At 57.8% G+C, this 16,126-nt stretch overlaps 1 protein-coding gene across 4 annotated transcripts; it reads left to right on the forward strand.

Annotated features, from left to right (window-relative positions):
• The first annotated feature begins 1,383 nt into the window (after positions 1 to 1,383).
• Positions 1,384 to 14,522, forward strand: TGM2 (transglutaminase 2). 4 transcript variants are annotated; one of them, XM_083873090.1, is made up of 13 exons: positions 1,384 to 1,536; positions 3,832 to 4,011; positions 6,276 to 6,518; positions 7,567 to 7,685; positions 8,480 to 8,608; positions 9,049 to 9,229; positions 10,187 to 10,322; positions 10,439 to 10,542; positions 10,669 to 10,908; positions 11,060 to 11,332; positions 12,945 to 13,105; positions 13,329 to 13,465; positions 13,748 to 14,522. In XM_083873090.1, exons 1-13 carry the CDS (start codon positions 1,527 to 1,529, stop codon positions 13,902 to 13,904), a joined length of 2,070 nt encoding a protein of 689 aa, XP_083729216.1. In that variant the 5' UTR covers positions 1,384 to 1,526; the 3' UTR covers positions 13,905 to 14,522. The 4 variants fall into 4 exon arrangements, with proteins under 4 accessions (XP_083729216.1, XP_083729218.1, XP_083729217.1 ...); XM_083873092.1 differs by lacking the exons at positions 1,384 to 1,536; positions 3,832 to 4,011 and adding an exon at positions 5,148 to 5,313; XM_083873091.1 differs by lacking the exons at positions 1,384 to 1,536; positions 3,832 to 4,011 and adding an exon at positions 5,430 to 5,544.
• Positions 14,523 to 16,126: the final 1,604 nt, after the last annotated feature.

Here is a 16,126-nt window from a genome sequence, read left to right on the forward strand (position 1 = left end):
TCAGCATGCTTAGACCTTACCAACTCTGTCAGTACCAAAAATCCCTTTGCTGGAGGAGGAGTCTGACTCACTGCAGACCCTCCCAGTGCAGTGCCCTGATGTGCCTGAGCAGAGCATTGCCCACAGTTGGGAGTCCCTGACCAAGGCCACCCCAAGTGTGGGGAGGGCTGCTGCACACACTTGGGCAATGGGGCTCACCAGGACAGTGGGGCTTCACTAGGGCACAGCCCCTGTGGGGGCCCTGTGAGGTGACCCTGAGTACACCAGGTGATGGATCCCAACCATCTCACAGGACAGCACCATCCACAAGGTGCCACAATGGCCCTGGAGTGTTGCACCAATCACCAAACCTGGGAAGAGTAGGGCTGAAGGGTCTGGGGGAGCAGGAAGGGATGTGTCAGGCTGAGGAGGGTTCCCAGAGCCCAGGCTGCAGCATCCTGCATCCATCCAAGGGCCAGACAAGGAGAGGCAGTTCAGGGCTCCACCAGGAACACCCCCCGCCCCCATCCTGGGTCCTGATCCTGGGCAGCTTAACTGCCCAGGGAAGGAAAACCAGTAACTGAACAGAGTTATCCAAGAAACTTCTCAAGCCTTTGTTCATAACAAGCCATGCTGCTGCCAAGGTACCAGTGCACTCCCAAAGCCCATGGAGGTGTGGGGTCCCAGCCCTCTGTCCCTGACAGGTGCTCTCTAGTGTGTTGGGTGACCCTTAGGACACACAGGGAGGGCCAGGACAGGCCAGGCAGCCCCAGGTGGTACCACTGGCAAGATCCTGAGGCAGGGACCCCCAGGCAGGAGAGGAATGCCAGTGCGTGGGGCAGGGACTTCTAGGAAATGTGGTAGTCACCGCTGTGTGCACACTTCCATGTCCCAGGGCAACCAGCGCGTGATTCCAACACATCAGCTGTCCAGCAGCAAAGTTTTCATCACGTTTTCCCTCCAGACTCCATCTCTCAGAGATGCAGCTACGGGCAGGGGGTGCAATTCCCGGCAAGCGCATCCCACCAGGACTGGCCAGGATGGGGACGCAGCCAGAGGAGGGAGAGAACTTTATAAGGAGAAAACAGTCCCGAGTCCTGGCACTTCGCTGAAAGCCGCGCAGCCCCTCTCCGCCCCCTTGTTCTCCCCTCCTCCTGATCGGCAGCGGGGCCATCTCCTGCCCGGGGCTGGGGGGTCCCGGGAGACTCCGGTGGGGCCAACCCGGGGAGGGGGGCCGGGACTCGCCGCTTTTCCTTTTTTTTTTTTTTTTTCGGGTGGCTGTTTTCAATAGGTGGGACCTAAAGCCGCCGTTTCCTGGAAACTTTGTTTTCCCTTTCTTCCCTCCGCCGGCCCTACTGCGGCGGGGCGGGGGGGGGTGCGCGGGGGGCGGGCGGGATAAATGGGACGGGCGGTGGGGCCGGACAGCGGGTGGTGAGGGGCAGCTCCCCCGGCATCCGGACCGCCTCGAGGACCGGCATCGGCACCGACAGCGCTGCCGGCGGCACCGGGACAGGCACCGGGACGTGCACAGCGGCGGCACCGGCACCATGGCCGAAGGTAGGAGCGCGGCGCGAACCCCCCGCAGGTGCCGGGCTCGGTCCCCACCGCCCCAGCCGGTACTCGGGGCCCCCGCGCCGCTCCCCCGGGGCTACAGCCGGCCCCTGACCCTCGGCTGGATTCAAGGGCGATGGAGAACGGGCAAGACTAAAGCAGAACGGCGATAAGGAGCCTAACAGGGTCCGTGCGGGGTCCGCGCACGTCTGTGCCCTTCCCTCCCTCCCGACTCTCCTCCGGCCCGGCTGTCCCGTAGAATGAAGTCTGGTGCTATTTAAAGCTTTCCCGACAGAGGAGGGTGGACAGCTGGGCCGGGAGCGTGTGCCCGCGTCCTGACAGGGTGAGGGGACTCCAGGAGGCTCAGACACTAAAAGGGTTTCTGGGCTTCGGGAATCCTGCACGCTTGGTGCTTCAGGGTAGAGACACCCCCAGTTCCCACACAGCTGCCCCCAGAGTCCCAGGAAACGGGTCTGTGTGGTTCCCACGGGCACACAGCCCTCTGGGTGAGACGGCATCACTCTGCTCTGCTGAGCCACAGTGCCTCGGGCTGTCCTGGCTCCCAGCACTGCTGTAGCAGCACCAGTGCAGGTCCCTCGGGTCAGACGCTCACACAGACACATTGCTGAGCCGCTACAGAATCGCAGAATTAACGAGGCTGGAAAACACCTTGAGAGCATCAAGTCCAGCCTATGACCTAACACCACCTTATCAGACTCTGGCACTAAATGCCACATCCAGTCTTTTTTTAATACCTCCAGGGACGGTGGCTCCACCATCTCCCTGGGCAGCACAGTCACTCTTTCTGTGAAGAATTTTTTCCTAATGTCCAGCCTAAATTTCCCCTGGCACAGCTCAACACTGTGTCCTCTTGTCCCAAACACACTGGGCAGCTCCTGTTCCTGAGTGCCCAGGATGCTTGCAGCACCTGCAGTCCCCTTCCCACCCATCCACTGGTTTGGATAGAGGCACCTGTGCTTTGAGAAATCTGCTGTTTGCTAAATGTGCTGAGGATGAAAACCCCAGGTAGACTGGGACAAGGAGGAGCCCTGATCCTGGTTTCTGAGCACAGTTATTGTCAGCAAATTTGGCTCCATGTCAACCGCAAGATTCCACTTGTATAGTCTGTGTTCCGTAGCACGGGGCTGTGCTGCTCACAGAGGGGGAGGCAGGGAGGGAGAGGGCTTGTCTGTGCTCTGTCCCCACTTCACAGTTCCCATGGCCCTTAGTTATGGACTGTTGAAGCAGCTCTCACATTGTGGTGGGGACAGTGACAAGCCCACTGCCCTCCACTGGGTCCATATGGCAGAGTCACCTTGCCCAGAGAGCCAGGAGCAATGTTTTCATTTGTCTCTGGGAATGGTGACCTCATGGGCTGCTGTTTCCATTTGGCACTGGTCCGAGGAGGGCTTGGTGACTACCAGAGCTGGTACTAGGAAGGGCATGGCTGAGGAGAGCCATGGCATGGGGCAGCAAGTTGAGTATTGCCCACTGATCTACTCAGTCCCTTGCTGACACTGGGCTTGCCATGTGCTCTCCTGCACAGGATGCTTTTGCTTATTCTGGTGATTAATACGTCACTGCAGAGCAGTCGGGGATCAGTGGCCTCCAGTGATGATGAACGATGCCTCATCACTCCAGCACAGGGCTGGGGATGTGGCTGCTGATGTTCCAGCACACAGCCCTGCCTGGGCTGAGAGCAGAGCAGCCTGCATGTGTCTGGGGCATCAGACACCCTCTGCCACTGAATCTACACTTGCTCTCACCAATTTGTCAGCACAGTGAAGCTGCTGGAGGCCTGGCTGAGGCAGAGGAACACCCTGGGCTCACTCAACAGCACGTGTTGGGGTGGGGGCACACAGACAGCAGCACCAAGGCCCCCTGAGAGCAGAGCTGAGTGCTGGGCTTTGCTCTGCTGCTGGGTGCTGTGAGACACAGGCTGGCACAGCTATGGCAGCACATGTGATAGCATGGAGGCAGCTCCATGGCACAACACAGCATAGAGCTGGATCAGGAGGGCAAAAAGTCTCTGTGAGCTTGGCTGCCAAAGCTGTGCCCTTCTCACAGCACACAACAGGAGGAAGGATGCTCAGAGTCTGGCACGGTCTCTCTGCCCTCCGAGAGAGATGCTCTGCCCGGCACACTGGGAGCACAGGGCAGTGTGGGTGGGGGAGGCTCAGACCCCTCACCACGGTCCCAACCCAGGGCTCGGGATGAGCTACGGCCCCTGCTCCTTCCCAAGGGTCGGGACTGTGCGATGTGGTCCCAGGGCCAGCGCCGTACCCGCCACTGCCTTTGCAGATCTGGTGCTGGAGACGTGGGACCTGCACTGCGACCGCAATGGGCAGGAGCACCGCACGGCGGACATGGGCTGCAAGCAGCTGGTGGTGCGGCGGGGGCAGCCCTTCACCATCACCCTGCGCTTCTCGGGCCGCAGCTACGATGAGCACGTGGACAAACTCTCCTTCAACGTCGAGACGGGTGAGTGGCCCCACATTTGTGTCGCGATAGAGGGCTGTGTAGGTGCCACCACCCTGTGCCCCTGCCCCAGGGCTCACCTGTGCTCCCGCGGGGGCTGTGCCACGGCACCTGCCCCGTGTCACACAGTCCCTGTGCCCCACCTGGCAGAGGCTGGTGCTGTGCACAGCTTTTATATCACAAGGAAAAAAAAAAAAAAAAAAAAAAAAAAAAAAAAAAAGAAAAAGCTAGAAACTCATCTCCTTAATGAGAGCGGAAGGGAAGTGATAAAGAAATCAAACAAAAAGCCACCAGCATCATCACCTCCTGCCCCTCCTCCTCCTCCCAGGGCCGAGCCAGACTAAGGGCATGCCAGAGCTGCCAGCTCACCAGCAAGTACCGTGTGTGCGGCCAGGATCCTGCCCAACCCTCCTGCCCCTCTGAGAAACACCAGCACAGTGTATCTTTTCAGGCAGAGGCATCACAGCATTTCTGCTGATGGCCTTTACACCCAGCCCTGCTGCCTCTCGGACCACCCGGAGCGGGGTTTGCTCAGGAAACACAAACACTGAAGAGAGGAAATGTTCCCACCGAGCCCCCCCAGCGCAGCCCCCCGGGCCGGGCCGGGGCTGGGCTTTGCTCTCACAGCCAGGGCTGGGTGCACCCGCCGGGCAGGGGCTCAGCCCCGCCAGCTCAGAGCAAAGGGAGAGGAAATTATTTCTCAGGCAGGAGTTATTTTAGGGCTGAAGCACCATGCTGAGTCAACCCGGCCAGAATTCAAAGTAGAACTGCACCCAAGTTTCCTCGCAGAGTAAAACTCTCCTTTTTCCATCCCAAAAGCTCCGGTGACAAAACAAAACAAAACCCAGCACCTCCCAGCTTCACCCTAAACCAGCAGCTCCCTCGGTGCCCTACCAGCCCCATGGGGGCTGCCCACCCACTCCCATCCCTGTGTTTCTACTGCCAGGCAGTCCCGGGCTGGTTTTGCTGGGGGAGTAGCCACAGGCAGAGCCTCCCAAGCCAAGGCTCAGGTTGGCAGAGGCTCCTCCAGGCTGGAGCCCGGCCCCAGCGTTGCAGAAAGAGGGCAAAGGTGTTTTGGTGCTCGCAGAGGCACGTGGCAGTGCCACCCCACCACCAGCGGCCCCGGCACGTTCCTCACTGGGGCCGGACTTGTCACGGCAAGGACTGGCAGACCTGTCCCTCCATCCCGGGAACAGCAAAGCCACCGAGGTCATCTGCCGCCTCCCACAAGAAAGAGGGAAGGAGGAATGGGGTGAAAATAGAGCTGTGTTTTTGCAGTAGCCGTGTTGACAGAGCCCCGTTCAGGTGCCGGAGTCCAGGGGGATGTTGTGGGCTGTGGAGGCAGGAGGAATAGGAGGAGGAGGAGGAGGAGGAATAGGAGGAGGAGGAGGAGGAAGAGGAGGAGGAGGCAGGCTCTGGGTCTGCCCAGCCTATAGCAACGCCGAGCTGGCTCTTGCCCAAAGGACGCCGTGAACTCAGCCCAGCCTGCCCGAGAGGAGAAACTGTGTCACTTCCATGAGTTCACGAGTATTTTTGGTGACAGGGCTGTAGGCGAGGGCTGGCGGGGAACCAGGCGGGGCTGTGCTCCTGCAGGGAGAGGGGACAGCAGTGGCACCACTGCTCGGCTGCCGGCCAGGCACTGCACGGCCAGGGAGCCACGGGGCCGGGCTGGGCGTCACCGCCCCGGGGAGCGGGTCTGGAGCTGGCTCCGTGCAGGTGGCTTGGCCATGGCTGCAGCTTGGAGGGGCCAGCAAGGATCACACTGTCCCAGGCTCGGCGCTTTGGCCACTGAGGTCATCCCTAACGCTGGGATGTTTGCAACAACGCCTGAGGCTGCACACACAGACTGGGGCACCCAGTGAAGGGGTCTGGGCTTCATGGCCGGGCTCTGCCAGCCCCCATGCCGTGGGTGCAGGGGCTCAACAGGGCTGCTCGGAGGAGAGGCAGGACATCTGAGAACAGAGACCTGGCCCCGGGGTGAGCAGCTGGGCAATCACCCCTGTGCTCTGCTGGCCCCCCACAGGACAAGTCTGCCCCTTCCCAAACAGTGAGAGACATGCCTGATTCCCGCAGCTGGGCTACCTTGTGCCCTCAGTACCTGACAAACTACATGGTGAATGTTCCCAGACTGTGACAGCCAAGATCCAGGCAGCTCCCTGCAGGGTGGGGGGGGAGGGGGAGGGGGGGAGCAGCTCCCCTTGGTGCAGCCCCCATGGTATGGGGACTCTCCCAGGGACTGGGAGAACTGACCTACTCCTTCTTGACAGGGCCCTGCCCCAGTGAGACATCGGGAACCAGCTCCCACTTTGTCATGACTGACTGCCCAGAGGAATCGTGCTGGAGTGCTGTGATGCAGCAGCCGGATGGGGAATCCCTCTCTGTCTCACTCTGCTCCCCACCCAATGCTCGTGTTGGCCGCTACAGCATGACCCTGGAGGCCTGCACTGACTACCAGGGTTCCAGCTACCAAATTGGGGACTTCGTCCTGCTCTTCAACCCCTGGCACCCAGGTGAGGCTTTCACCTCTCTGAGCTCAGGGATTCCAAGGCTCAGGGAAACACAAAATGCTGGTCTGGATGCAGTTTTTGGCAGAAAGCCTCACTTTGCTTCCATCTCCACACAATCCATGCAGTAGATCAGGGCCAAGAGCACCATCCCCACCCCATGACACACACAGCCCCTTTGCCAGCACCCCAAACACCCAATGGCCTGTCCAGGCTGCCCCCATCAAACAGTGCCCATAGGAGCTCACCACAGTGGTGTTGGTGTGAAGCCCTGGGCAATCCCTGGCAGCAGCTCCTGGCCAGGCAGGGGAAAAGCCTCTAAGTGTCCCTAATTGTCCTCACTTGCCCCTAGTTGTCCCTAATTGCCCCCATGGGGTCCATTCTCACTCATCCTCACCCAGGGCACCCAGCTGTGGACTCAGTGACATGGTTATCACTGTCCTGATAAAATTTGGGCAGCCAGACTTAGAGGGGAAGTTCAATTCAGTGCTGTAAGGTTCAACGACCCTGGGATTTTCCTTTCTCCATGTCCTTCCCCTGCTCCTGGACCATCTGGTTTCCTGGATCTCAAACGTCCCACGCTGGATCTACAGAGATAAGGGGCCATAGGAAGCTCTGCTCAACCAGGGCTGTGCTGAGCACTGGGGGTGGACGTCTTGGGTTTCCTTCTGCAAACATTTCCAGTAAATGTTGATTTCCACAGCAGTAGCTGCTGTGAGTGAAATGGCTTTGGCTGTGCTGAGCCAGCACACCCACTCCCACTGCTCACTGCACCCCCAGGGAGGTCTCCCCTCCTGAGAAGAGATCCATCTCCATTAAATAAAAGGGAGGAAAGGCAGAGACATGAGAAAGAATGAAAAGCAAACTGCAAACCCACTGAAATTTTCCCATCAGTTTAAATCAACCTGGGCTGAAATTTCCCAGCAGCTGGTTCAAGGCATGAGCAGTTCCAGCCCCTTGTGCCTCATTTCCCACTGGATCAATCCACAGGGAGGGGTCAGGAAGCTGGTTGTGCAGGGCAGAGCCCTGTCCCCATCACTTGCTGTCCCCACAGAGGACACGGTTTTCATGCGTGACGAGAACGAGCGACGGGAGTACGTCCTGTCCCAGCACGGGCTTATCTTCCAGGGCACCTCTGATTACATCTTCTCCATCCCCTGGAACTTTGGCCAGGTAAGTGGGCAAAGTTCCCTGGGACCCTTGGGACCCCTGGCCATGCAGCTGTGATGCTGCAGGACACAGGGACTGGTGCCATGTGTGTGCCTCTCACAGACATGCATCCCAAACAATGTCAGCACCTTGGAGTCCAGCCGTGGGTCAAAGAAACTGGAATCTCATTTCCAAGAGGGAATGTGCTGACTTCAAAGCATGGCATGGCAAGGGGAGTGTTTCCCCACAGCTCCTGGGGGCCCCACTGCCGTGTGTCCCTAATCTGAGTGGCCCTGCTGTGCCAGGAGGAGGTGCCTGATAAGGCATTCCTGGGCACTGTGCCAGGGGTGTCGATAAGGCAGTGCTCAAGTGCTCACACCCCGAGCTGCACTCACCCTCGGGGCACAGGGGTTGCTCAGCCACCCTCCCTGAGCAAAGGGCTGGGGGCCCACAGCAGTGGGGGTGCCCATGACCTCCACAGGATCCACACCTCAATTCAAGGAAGGGCTGTGACTCAGCCCTGATGGGAAATAGATTTTCCTGGAAGGCAGGCCCATGCTCTGACCCCAGCATGGTTGCAGGAAACCAGATCCAGCCCCAGTACATCAGGAGGTCACCCACAGGCTTCACAGGCTGAGTGGGAGCAGTGGGGATGTCACTCAGCAGATGCTGGCAGGGGAGGGGACCCTGAGGAGGTGTGACCCCTGTACCCAGCAGTTCTGCTGGCAGGGGCATCACAGTGAGCCAGAGAGGAAGGACTGAGGTGGCAGAGCCCCTGTAGGGATCTCACACAACCTTTTCTCCCTTCTCTCCACCAGTTTGAGGATGACATCTTGGCCATCTGCCTCAACATGCTGGACATAAACCCCAAACACCTGAGGGACCAGAACCGGGACTGCTCCCGCCGCAATGACCCCGTGTACATTGGCAGGGTGGTGAGCGCCATGGTGAGTCCACGGTGCAGCTGGCAGGGTGTCCCCAGCACCCCACATTCCCTGGGGTGCAAACACCCCCAGCTACAGCTGTGGCAGAGAGCATCTGCCATCCCCTCCCAGTTACACCATTTTCCTTCTCTGGGGTGTTTCCTCTCATACATCCTTTCCCTGTTACTGCTCCTGTATGTATAAGAGCTTTTTTAGAGGAAACAAATGGCAGAGATAGGCACAGACCATCCCAGGAGCAGCTTTGGGATAACCACTCACAAATTACCAGGCAGGAGGATGTGTTTCTAAAATTCATCCCTGATTAGCACCGTGTCCACCCACATCCCAGGGAGCTCTTACATGGATGCAGGATATTAATGTGCATATGAATGGGGCAAAGGCTCTTTCCCTCCCTCCCCAGCCTGTTCCTGCCCCTCCATCCTTCCCCTTTTCTCCTGCCACAGGTGAACTGTAATGACGAGGACCGAGGGGTGCTGTTTGGGCGGTGGGACAACCACTACGAGGATGGGATGAGCCCCATGGCCTGGATTGGGAGTGTGGATATTCTCAAGAGGTGGAAGAAGTTTGGGTGCCAGCCAGTCAAGTATGGCCAGTGCTGGGTCTTTGCTGCTGTGGCATGCACTGGTGAGAGCAGATGCCTCGGGTGTACCCTTCTCCACAGGACAGGGTCACCCACCTTCCCCCATCTCCCAGCCCTGTCCCCACACTCCATCCACTCCAGGTTCTGCATCCAGAGGGAAGAGCTGCAATCAGCCTGCAATGATTACTTTGCAATTAGCTCTCTATTACTCTAGTTTGTCAGGAAATAGAGAGAAAAAATCATAGGGAAGGGCTCTGTTTTTTCAATCAGCATTGCCTCCCTGGCCAGGCAGCAAGGAAGGGACTGAGGCAGGCTGGGGTGAGGGAAATGGCTTTAAGGCCAAGTTTGCAATAAAGTCACGAATCCACTAAGATCAAAATAATGTCATGGCCACCAGGGCAATCAGCCTGGGGAAAAAGAAGAGAACAATTCCAGACTTGCTGCTGCTGGGAAACACTCACATATGCTCGTGCAGCTTCGCCCCAAGAAAAACACTGCCTGTGAGAGCATTGATGTGTCACAGACAGACGAGACCCTTTTTAGAGGAGAGAAATAGCAGAAAACTAAAGTGGGTTTTCAGCGACTCACAGAGGTTTATAGCCTTCCTTTGAAGCACTGTAACTGCCTCCCTGCTCCCTGGGGAGCTCCCTGCACAGTCAAAGACAGCTGGGAGATGAAATCCGGGGTTCAGCACGGCTGCCCACACTCTACCTCCAAAGCTCTCGCAGACGCTTTTTGTGCCTTTTTTTTGCTGCAATATCAAACCTGTCAGGCTGTCAGAGCCAGGTGCCACCCAGCTTGCCTGTGTGCTGTGGCTGCAGGAACTGGCTTCTCCTGGGGAGCTCAGAAGTCCCCAGGCATCCCTTTGCCAGGCAAAGGGAAGGGCAGGAGTTGTTCAAACCTGGGGCTCCACCAGACATGGCCTGTGCAAACCTGGGGCTCTGTGGGATGGGAGTAGTGGAAATCTGGGCCCCTGTCTCACCCTGCCCTGCTCCCTGCAGTCATGCGGTGCCTGGGAATCCCCAGCCGGGTGGTGACCAACTACAACTCAGCCCATGACACAAATGCCAACCTGACCATCGACCGCTACATCAACGAGAAGGGGGAGCAGGAGAGATACTCTTGGGACAAGATTTGGTGAGCAGCACAGCAGGACCTCATCCTGCCCACCCCCAGGCTACTTCTACCCCTTCCCCAGAGCCTGGCAGGTGCTGGGGGAGGCTGAGACTTCTACATGCTGGTTTCCCTTGCAGGAACTTCCACTGCTGGGTGGAGTCGTGGATGGCCCGCCCAGACCTGGGAGGTGAATATGATGGGTGGCAGGTGCTGGACCCGACACCTCAGGAGAAGAGTGAAGGTACAACGTGCTCCACATGGAAACTCCATCTGCCTCACCCCCTGACACGGCTGGGTCATCCCACCACAGCCACCCCTCATGGCTGAACCCTGGAGTGGTGACAGTGGCTCTACTCCATCCATGCAGGAGTTTACTGCTGCGGGCCAGCCCCCGTCAAGGCCATCAAAGAGGGTGACATGCTTCCCAAGTACGACATCCCCTTCATCTTCGCGGAGGTGAACGCTGACGTGGTGTACTGGGTGGTGCAGGGCGACGGGATGCAGAAGCAGAGCATCCGATCCTCAGACGTGGGGAAGAACATCAGCACCAAGAGCGTTGGCAGGGACAGCCGGGAGGACATCACCCACAACTACAAATACCCAGAGGGTATGAGGGATTTCAGGGGTAGACGTGTCCAGGGAGGGATGTTGCTCCTGGGAAATGACTGCAGGAGGAGGGCCCCAGGGCTCAGGGCAGAACAGCCCAGACCAGGCCCTCCCCGTACTCCAGGGAATCACAGGAATTTTGTGTACTGCAGGGTCTGAGGAGGAGCGGGCAGTGTTTGAGAAGGCAGAGCATCAGAAGAAGTCCATCGGGGAGGAAGACGAGGGGCTGCACCTCAAGATCAAGGTGTCAGAGGGTGCAAACAAGGGCAGCGACTTCGATGTCTTTGCCGTTGTCAACAACAACACAGATGAGGAGCATGTCTGCAGGGTGACACTGTGTGCCCGTGCCACCAGCCACAATGGCACCCTCGGGCCCCAGTGTGGCCTCACAGATCCAGTTGACATCGACATTGAGCCCAGGGCAGGTAAGAGACCCACTGATGGTGAAGGAGATGCTTTACCAGGGCTGGGGTCAGGTCAGCCTGTGTTCAGCTGCTCGGTAGGCAATGCCATATTGGGGCATCCTCCTGAGTTAACTACCACTGTAGTGATCTTTAGATCTTTAATTTACCACTGTAGTAATCTTGTAGATCTTTAATCTTCATGAGAGGATGGGGAAATTGCTGAGGCAGAGGCTGGAAATGCATTTGGAGCTGGACAAGCCACTGCTGCTGTAGCTGTTTTGCCAAGGGAGCGAGCTGGGCACACCCAGTCTGTCATCCCATGGCATCCCAGGCACTCTGTGGCACTTGTCTGCATCCCTCCTGCCTTCCCTCAGTTTTTGGGGTAGGCTGGGCTCCTTGGTGGGATCCTCCCACACCATGGAGAGCAGAACTGGCCCAGCTCAGCCCTGAGTGCATGGTCCCAGGCTAGAGGAAGTGAGAAGCATTGGGTTTCCTGGCCAGCAGCAGTGAAGCTCTCGGTGTCTCCTTGGGTGGGCTTTCGGCTGCAGAGCTGTCCTGGCACAGACCCCGAACCTCCCTCACCCTTTCACACGTGAACATCACCATCTGGTCATTAAACATGAGTTTGGGTTTACGTGAGTTTGCAGAGACCCTTCAGGGCTTGGAAAGGCTACACATCTGCTGTCCTGGAACAGCCAAATGTTTACCCTACGCTGAGCCCTGTTCCTCACCAGCCCTCTTGCAAACGCAGTGCTCGGCACTCTGCCAGGTTTTGAGCTGCTTTACAGGAATGTGCTGGCTCGTGCCACACGGAGGGGAGAGGGATGTGCCTCTGCTCATGCTGGCAGAAGCACCAGCAGGTACTTGGAGCCTTTTGCAAGGCGGGATGGGGGAGTGGGGACATGTACTCATCCTGCTAGAGGAGCCCTGTGGCCTTTGTGGTACTTAACATTCCTGTGCAGAAGTTAATCCAACACCATTTTTTCTGAAACATTTATTATGAGCTCTTGAAACTTCTACCCTCAGCTCCTTCCTGAAAATATAGACCCCAGGACTTCCCAGACTGCATTCTTTAGGGCACCCCAGCACTTCGTGTCAGTGTGGGAAGCCAGGCTTGTTACTTTCCCCACAGTCTCAGCTGATGCTACAGCACTTCAAATCTTGCCTCGTGAATGTCAGGCTCCATTTCTCATGGTCACAGCCACCCTGGGCTCCTTGTTCCAAGCAGTTCTGCAGTTGGTTGCTTTCAGCCTCCTTCCCCCTGGACAGCCCCATCCCTGAAGGACTTTCAGATAAACAATGCTGAGGGCTGAGTGAGGGCAACTGCCAGGGACCAGGCTGCCTCCCAATGTCCACACTGGCTGGCACTCTGGGCCCCTGGTGCAGGCATGACCCTGGAGTCTTGCCCTAGGACATGGCTCCTTCCCCTCCCCACACCCTGAACGTCCCTTCTGGCACTCAGTATTGGAACCCCAGCCCTACAGGAGCCCCAGTTCCACAGTCCCTGCAAGGCACCTGGAGAGGCTCCTGGGGAGCCCAAACCATGCCAGCAGCAGCCAGGTGTCAGTGCAGGACTGTGGGTTCTGGGCTGGAGATGCCATGAGTGCTCACCCCTCTCTGCTTCCCCTTCCAGAGAAGAGGGTGCCCCTGCGCATTCTGTACGAAGAGTACAGGGACAAACTGACCCAGGACAACCTTATCAAGGTGGTGGCTGTCCTGAATGATCACCAGACTGGCGACATCATCGTGGCTGTCAGGGACATTTATGTTGAGAATCCACCGATCAAAATCAGGGTAAGAGTCCAATGTCCCATCCCAGGCAAGTTTGAGGGGAATGAGTTGCTGTGATCATCTGGGGGGTTACCCCTGGGGCTTGGGCAGCAGGCCCTGCTTCACTGAGCAGGGATGCATCCCCTGGGACCTGCATCCCTAAAGTCCTGCCTCAGCCCCAGGGCAGGGGGAGCACCATGGCTCCCAGGATTGGTGGTGCTTGGTGTCCAACCTCTCCTACTTGCAGATTTTAGGAGAGCCAATGCAGAATCGGAAGCTGGTGGCAGAGATCAGCCTGGTGAACCCCCTCGCAGTGCCTCTGAACGGCTGCGTGTTCGTGGTGGAGGGCACCGGCCTCACCGAGGGGCAGTTGGTCAAGGAGCTGTAAGAGCTTTTCCCCTTTCACCTGGCTGGGATGTTGGGAGTGCTGTGGGGATGGGTTTCTGTGTCTGGAGCCCCCAGGGAGGGCAGTCATGGGGCACAGCAGGAGCCAGGGCTATGCTGGTCCCTGTGGACTCAGAGTATCCCTACCCTACACCTTGCTGGGGAAGGGGTTTGGCCACCCCAGCCAAAGTCCCAGCACTGTCCCGCAGCACCATGGGCCACGGGAGGGTGACAGGGGGCTCTGAGAGTGACAGGCCACAATGACTCCTTGCCCTCCCACAGTGAGGAGCCACTGGAGCCACAGGCAGAGGCCAAATTCCGGATGGATCTGATGCCACGGCTGTCTGGGCTACAGAAGCTGATGGTGGACTTTGAGAGTGACCAGCTGACGGGGGTCAAGGGCTACCGCAACGTCATCATCGCACCCCAGCCCATGTGAGCAGCTACCAGGGCCCCCCAGCTGCAGAAACCCTGCCTCGCTGGCCCCCCACCTGCTTTAGCCCATCATGGTCCCAGAAGGGCGATGCCAGAGCCCAGCCTGACCCCAACATGGTGGCAGTAATGCCACGCTCCTCCCCAGGAGCACAGACAGAATAAAGGGGCTGGTGAGGTCTGGGGGCTGCTGTGGCAGCTGCTCCCTTCACTGCTGTTCTCTCAAGCTGTGGGGTGGAAACATCCCTGTCCTGCCTGTCCCTCAGCACTGGGCACAGCGGGACTCCCATGCCAGCCCCCTTCTCTGTGCAGTGCTGGCAGCCTCAGCCTGCAGAGCCCAGTTCCATAGAGGCAGCAGCAGAATGACCCCTCCAGCCCCTGCCGTCACCATCCTCTGACTGCAGCTCCATAGAGAGAGGTTTTATACTGTGAGCACAAAGCTGTCTATGCACCATATACCTATAAAACAAATCTATAAATACATGCTGCAAATAACCTGCTTGGTTACAGCCGGACATTGGCTTCAATAACCATCCTGGCACTGCAGACACTGCAGGGAGGGATGAGACGTTACCTTGATATGAATTAACTATGCAAACACTGAATAAAAACTCTATTTTTCACTTTAAAAGCCAGAGTTGGTTCTTCTTGCCCTTCTATCCCCGCAGCAGGACCCAGCAACTCCCTGCCCAGCATCCATGTGGGTGGGGGGGGTGAGTTCTCCCAGCCCAGCACTCAGGTGGGGGTCATTGCCATGGCTGGCACTACAGCCACACTGGCCTCATATTGGCCACCCCCTCTGCCCCAAATCAGCCTGGTCTGGTGTTCTCAGGGTGCTCTACACTCAGCCCCCAAGACACCCTGGTAATTCCTGGTAATTTCTCCTCTGTCAGGAATGGTTCCATACTGTGCTCAGAGAAGTGGAGAGAGAACACTGCAAGTAATCAAATCAACAGGTCTTGCACACCCAGGCTCTGGGCAGGGCTGCCCACCCAGGCTGGGGCAGGTGAAGGGCAACTGGATTCTGCACAGGGATGCAGGAGGAGAGTGGGGATTTGTCTCACACCTGGAAACAGGGTCAAGGCTCTGCTGAAGAGAAACACTTTCCATGCCAGAATGGCCCTCCCATATGCTCCCCACAAACAGGATGAGAGCCTCCCTGCTCCTATAAACAAACACCACAGAGAGCTGGTGGTGTCTGAGGGGTCTTACAGTCACCACAGCCCCAGCAGAGGGGTTGCACAGGCCCAGGACAGTCTGTGGGAAGGAGAATCTCACTCACACTGGTTGGTCCCAGTCACCCTGACATTGTGGTGTCTCCCATCCCGGCTGTGGCTCAGGCTGGATGGGCAGCTGGGAGTGTTTCCCATCAAGGACAGCCCGTTCTCCAGCTTCCCTTTCTGTTTATCTTTAGGATGAGATAAAAATCTCCATGTGCAGTGCTCCAGACACAGCTGCTGCTTCCCCAAGCCAGGTTGGGGTTCATGGCCAGAATTCCCCAAACCCTGGCTCTGCTTCCCCCCAATGGGAGGCCAAGGACTCAGCTCCAGCCCCAGCTCCTGCTCCCAGCATGGAACTTGAGTGGGCACAGCAGACCCCAGGCCTCATGTGCAGCAGCAGATTGTTTGGCCAATAAAGCTTTCCAAGAAACCCCCCCAGGAGAACCACACAATCCCCTTACCCTTTGGAACTTTAACCACCACACCTCCCTGTCCTGCTTTGCTCAAACACAACCCAAAAAGGAAGCTGGAGGCTGGGACCCCCGTGGGGTAAAGTGGGGACAGAGGCAGGGCCTGGCACAGGGAGGGATAAGGAGTTGCTCAAGCAGCTCTTCCAAGGGACACAGAGTGCCCACCCTGTGACATGGGGACAGAGCAAGAGCTCCAGGAGGGAGAGGGATGGGGGTTCTTGCCTGCATTCAGGGCAGGGGGTAGGGGCCATGCCAGCCCCCAACTCTGTCAGCACCAACCCCCCAGACACCAGTGACAAGAGCACATGGAGCCCCAAAGAATCCTGAAGGAGTTAACAGCCTGAACCAGTGCTGCCTTCCCTGTCAGGAACATTCCTCAGCCCAGCAATGATGCACGGCCCCTCTTTATAGAGCATTTGTTACTGGGCTCTGCTGAGCCAGGCCTCCAACTGCTCAGCGCCTGGGTTAAAAATAACCAGCAGCTCTGCTGCTTCGAGCTAGGTCCTGATAAAATAAACATTAGAACAGCTATTCCTGAA

This window comes from Zosterops lateralis, assembly GCF_965231275.1.
Source record: "Zosterops lateralis genome assembly, chromosome: 16".
Classification (NCBI taxonomy): domain Eukaryota; kingdom Metazoa; phylum Chordata; class Aves; order Passeriformes; family Zosteropidae; genus Zosterops; species Zosterops lateralis.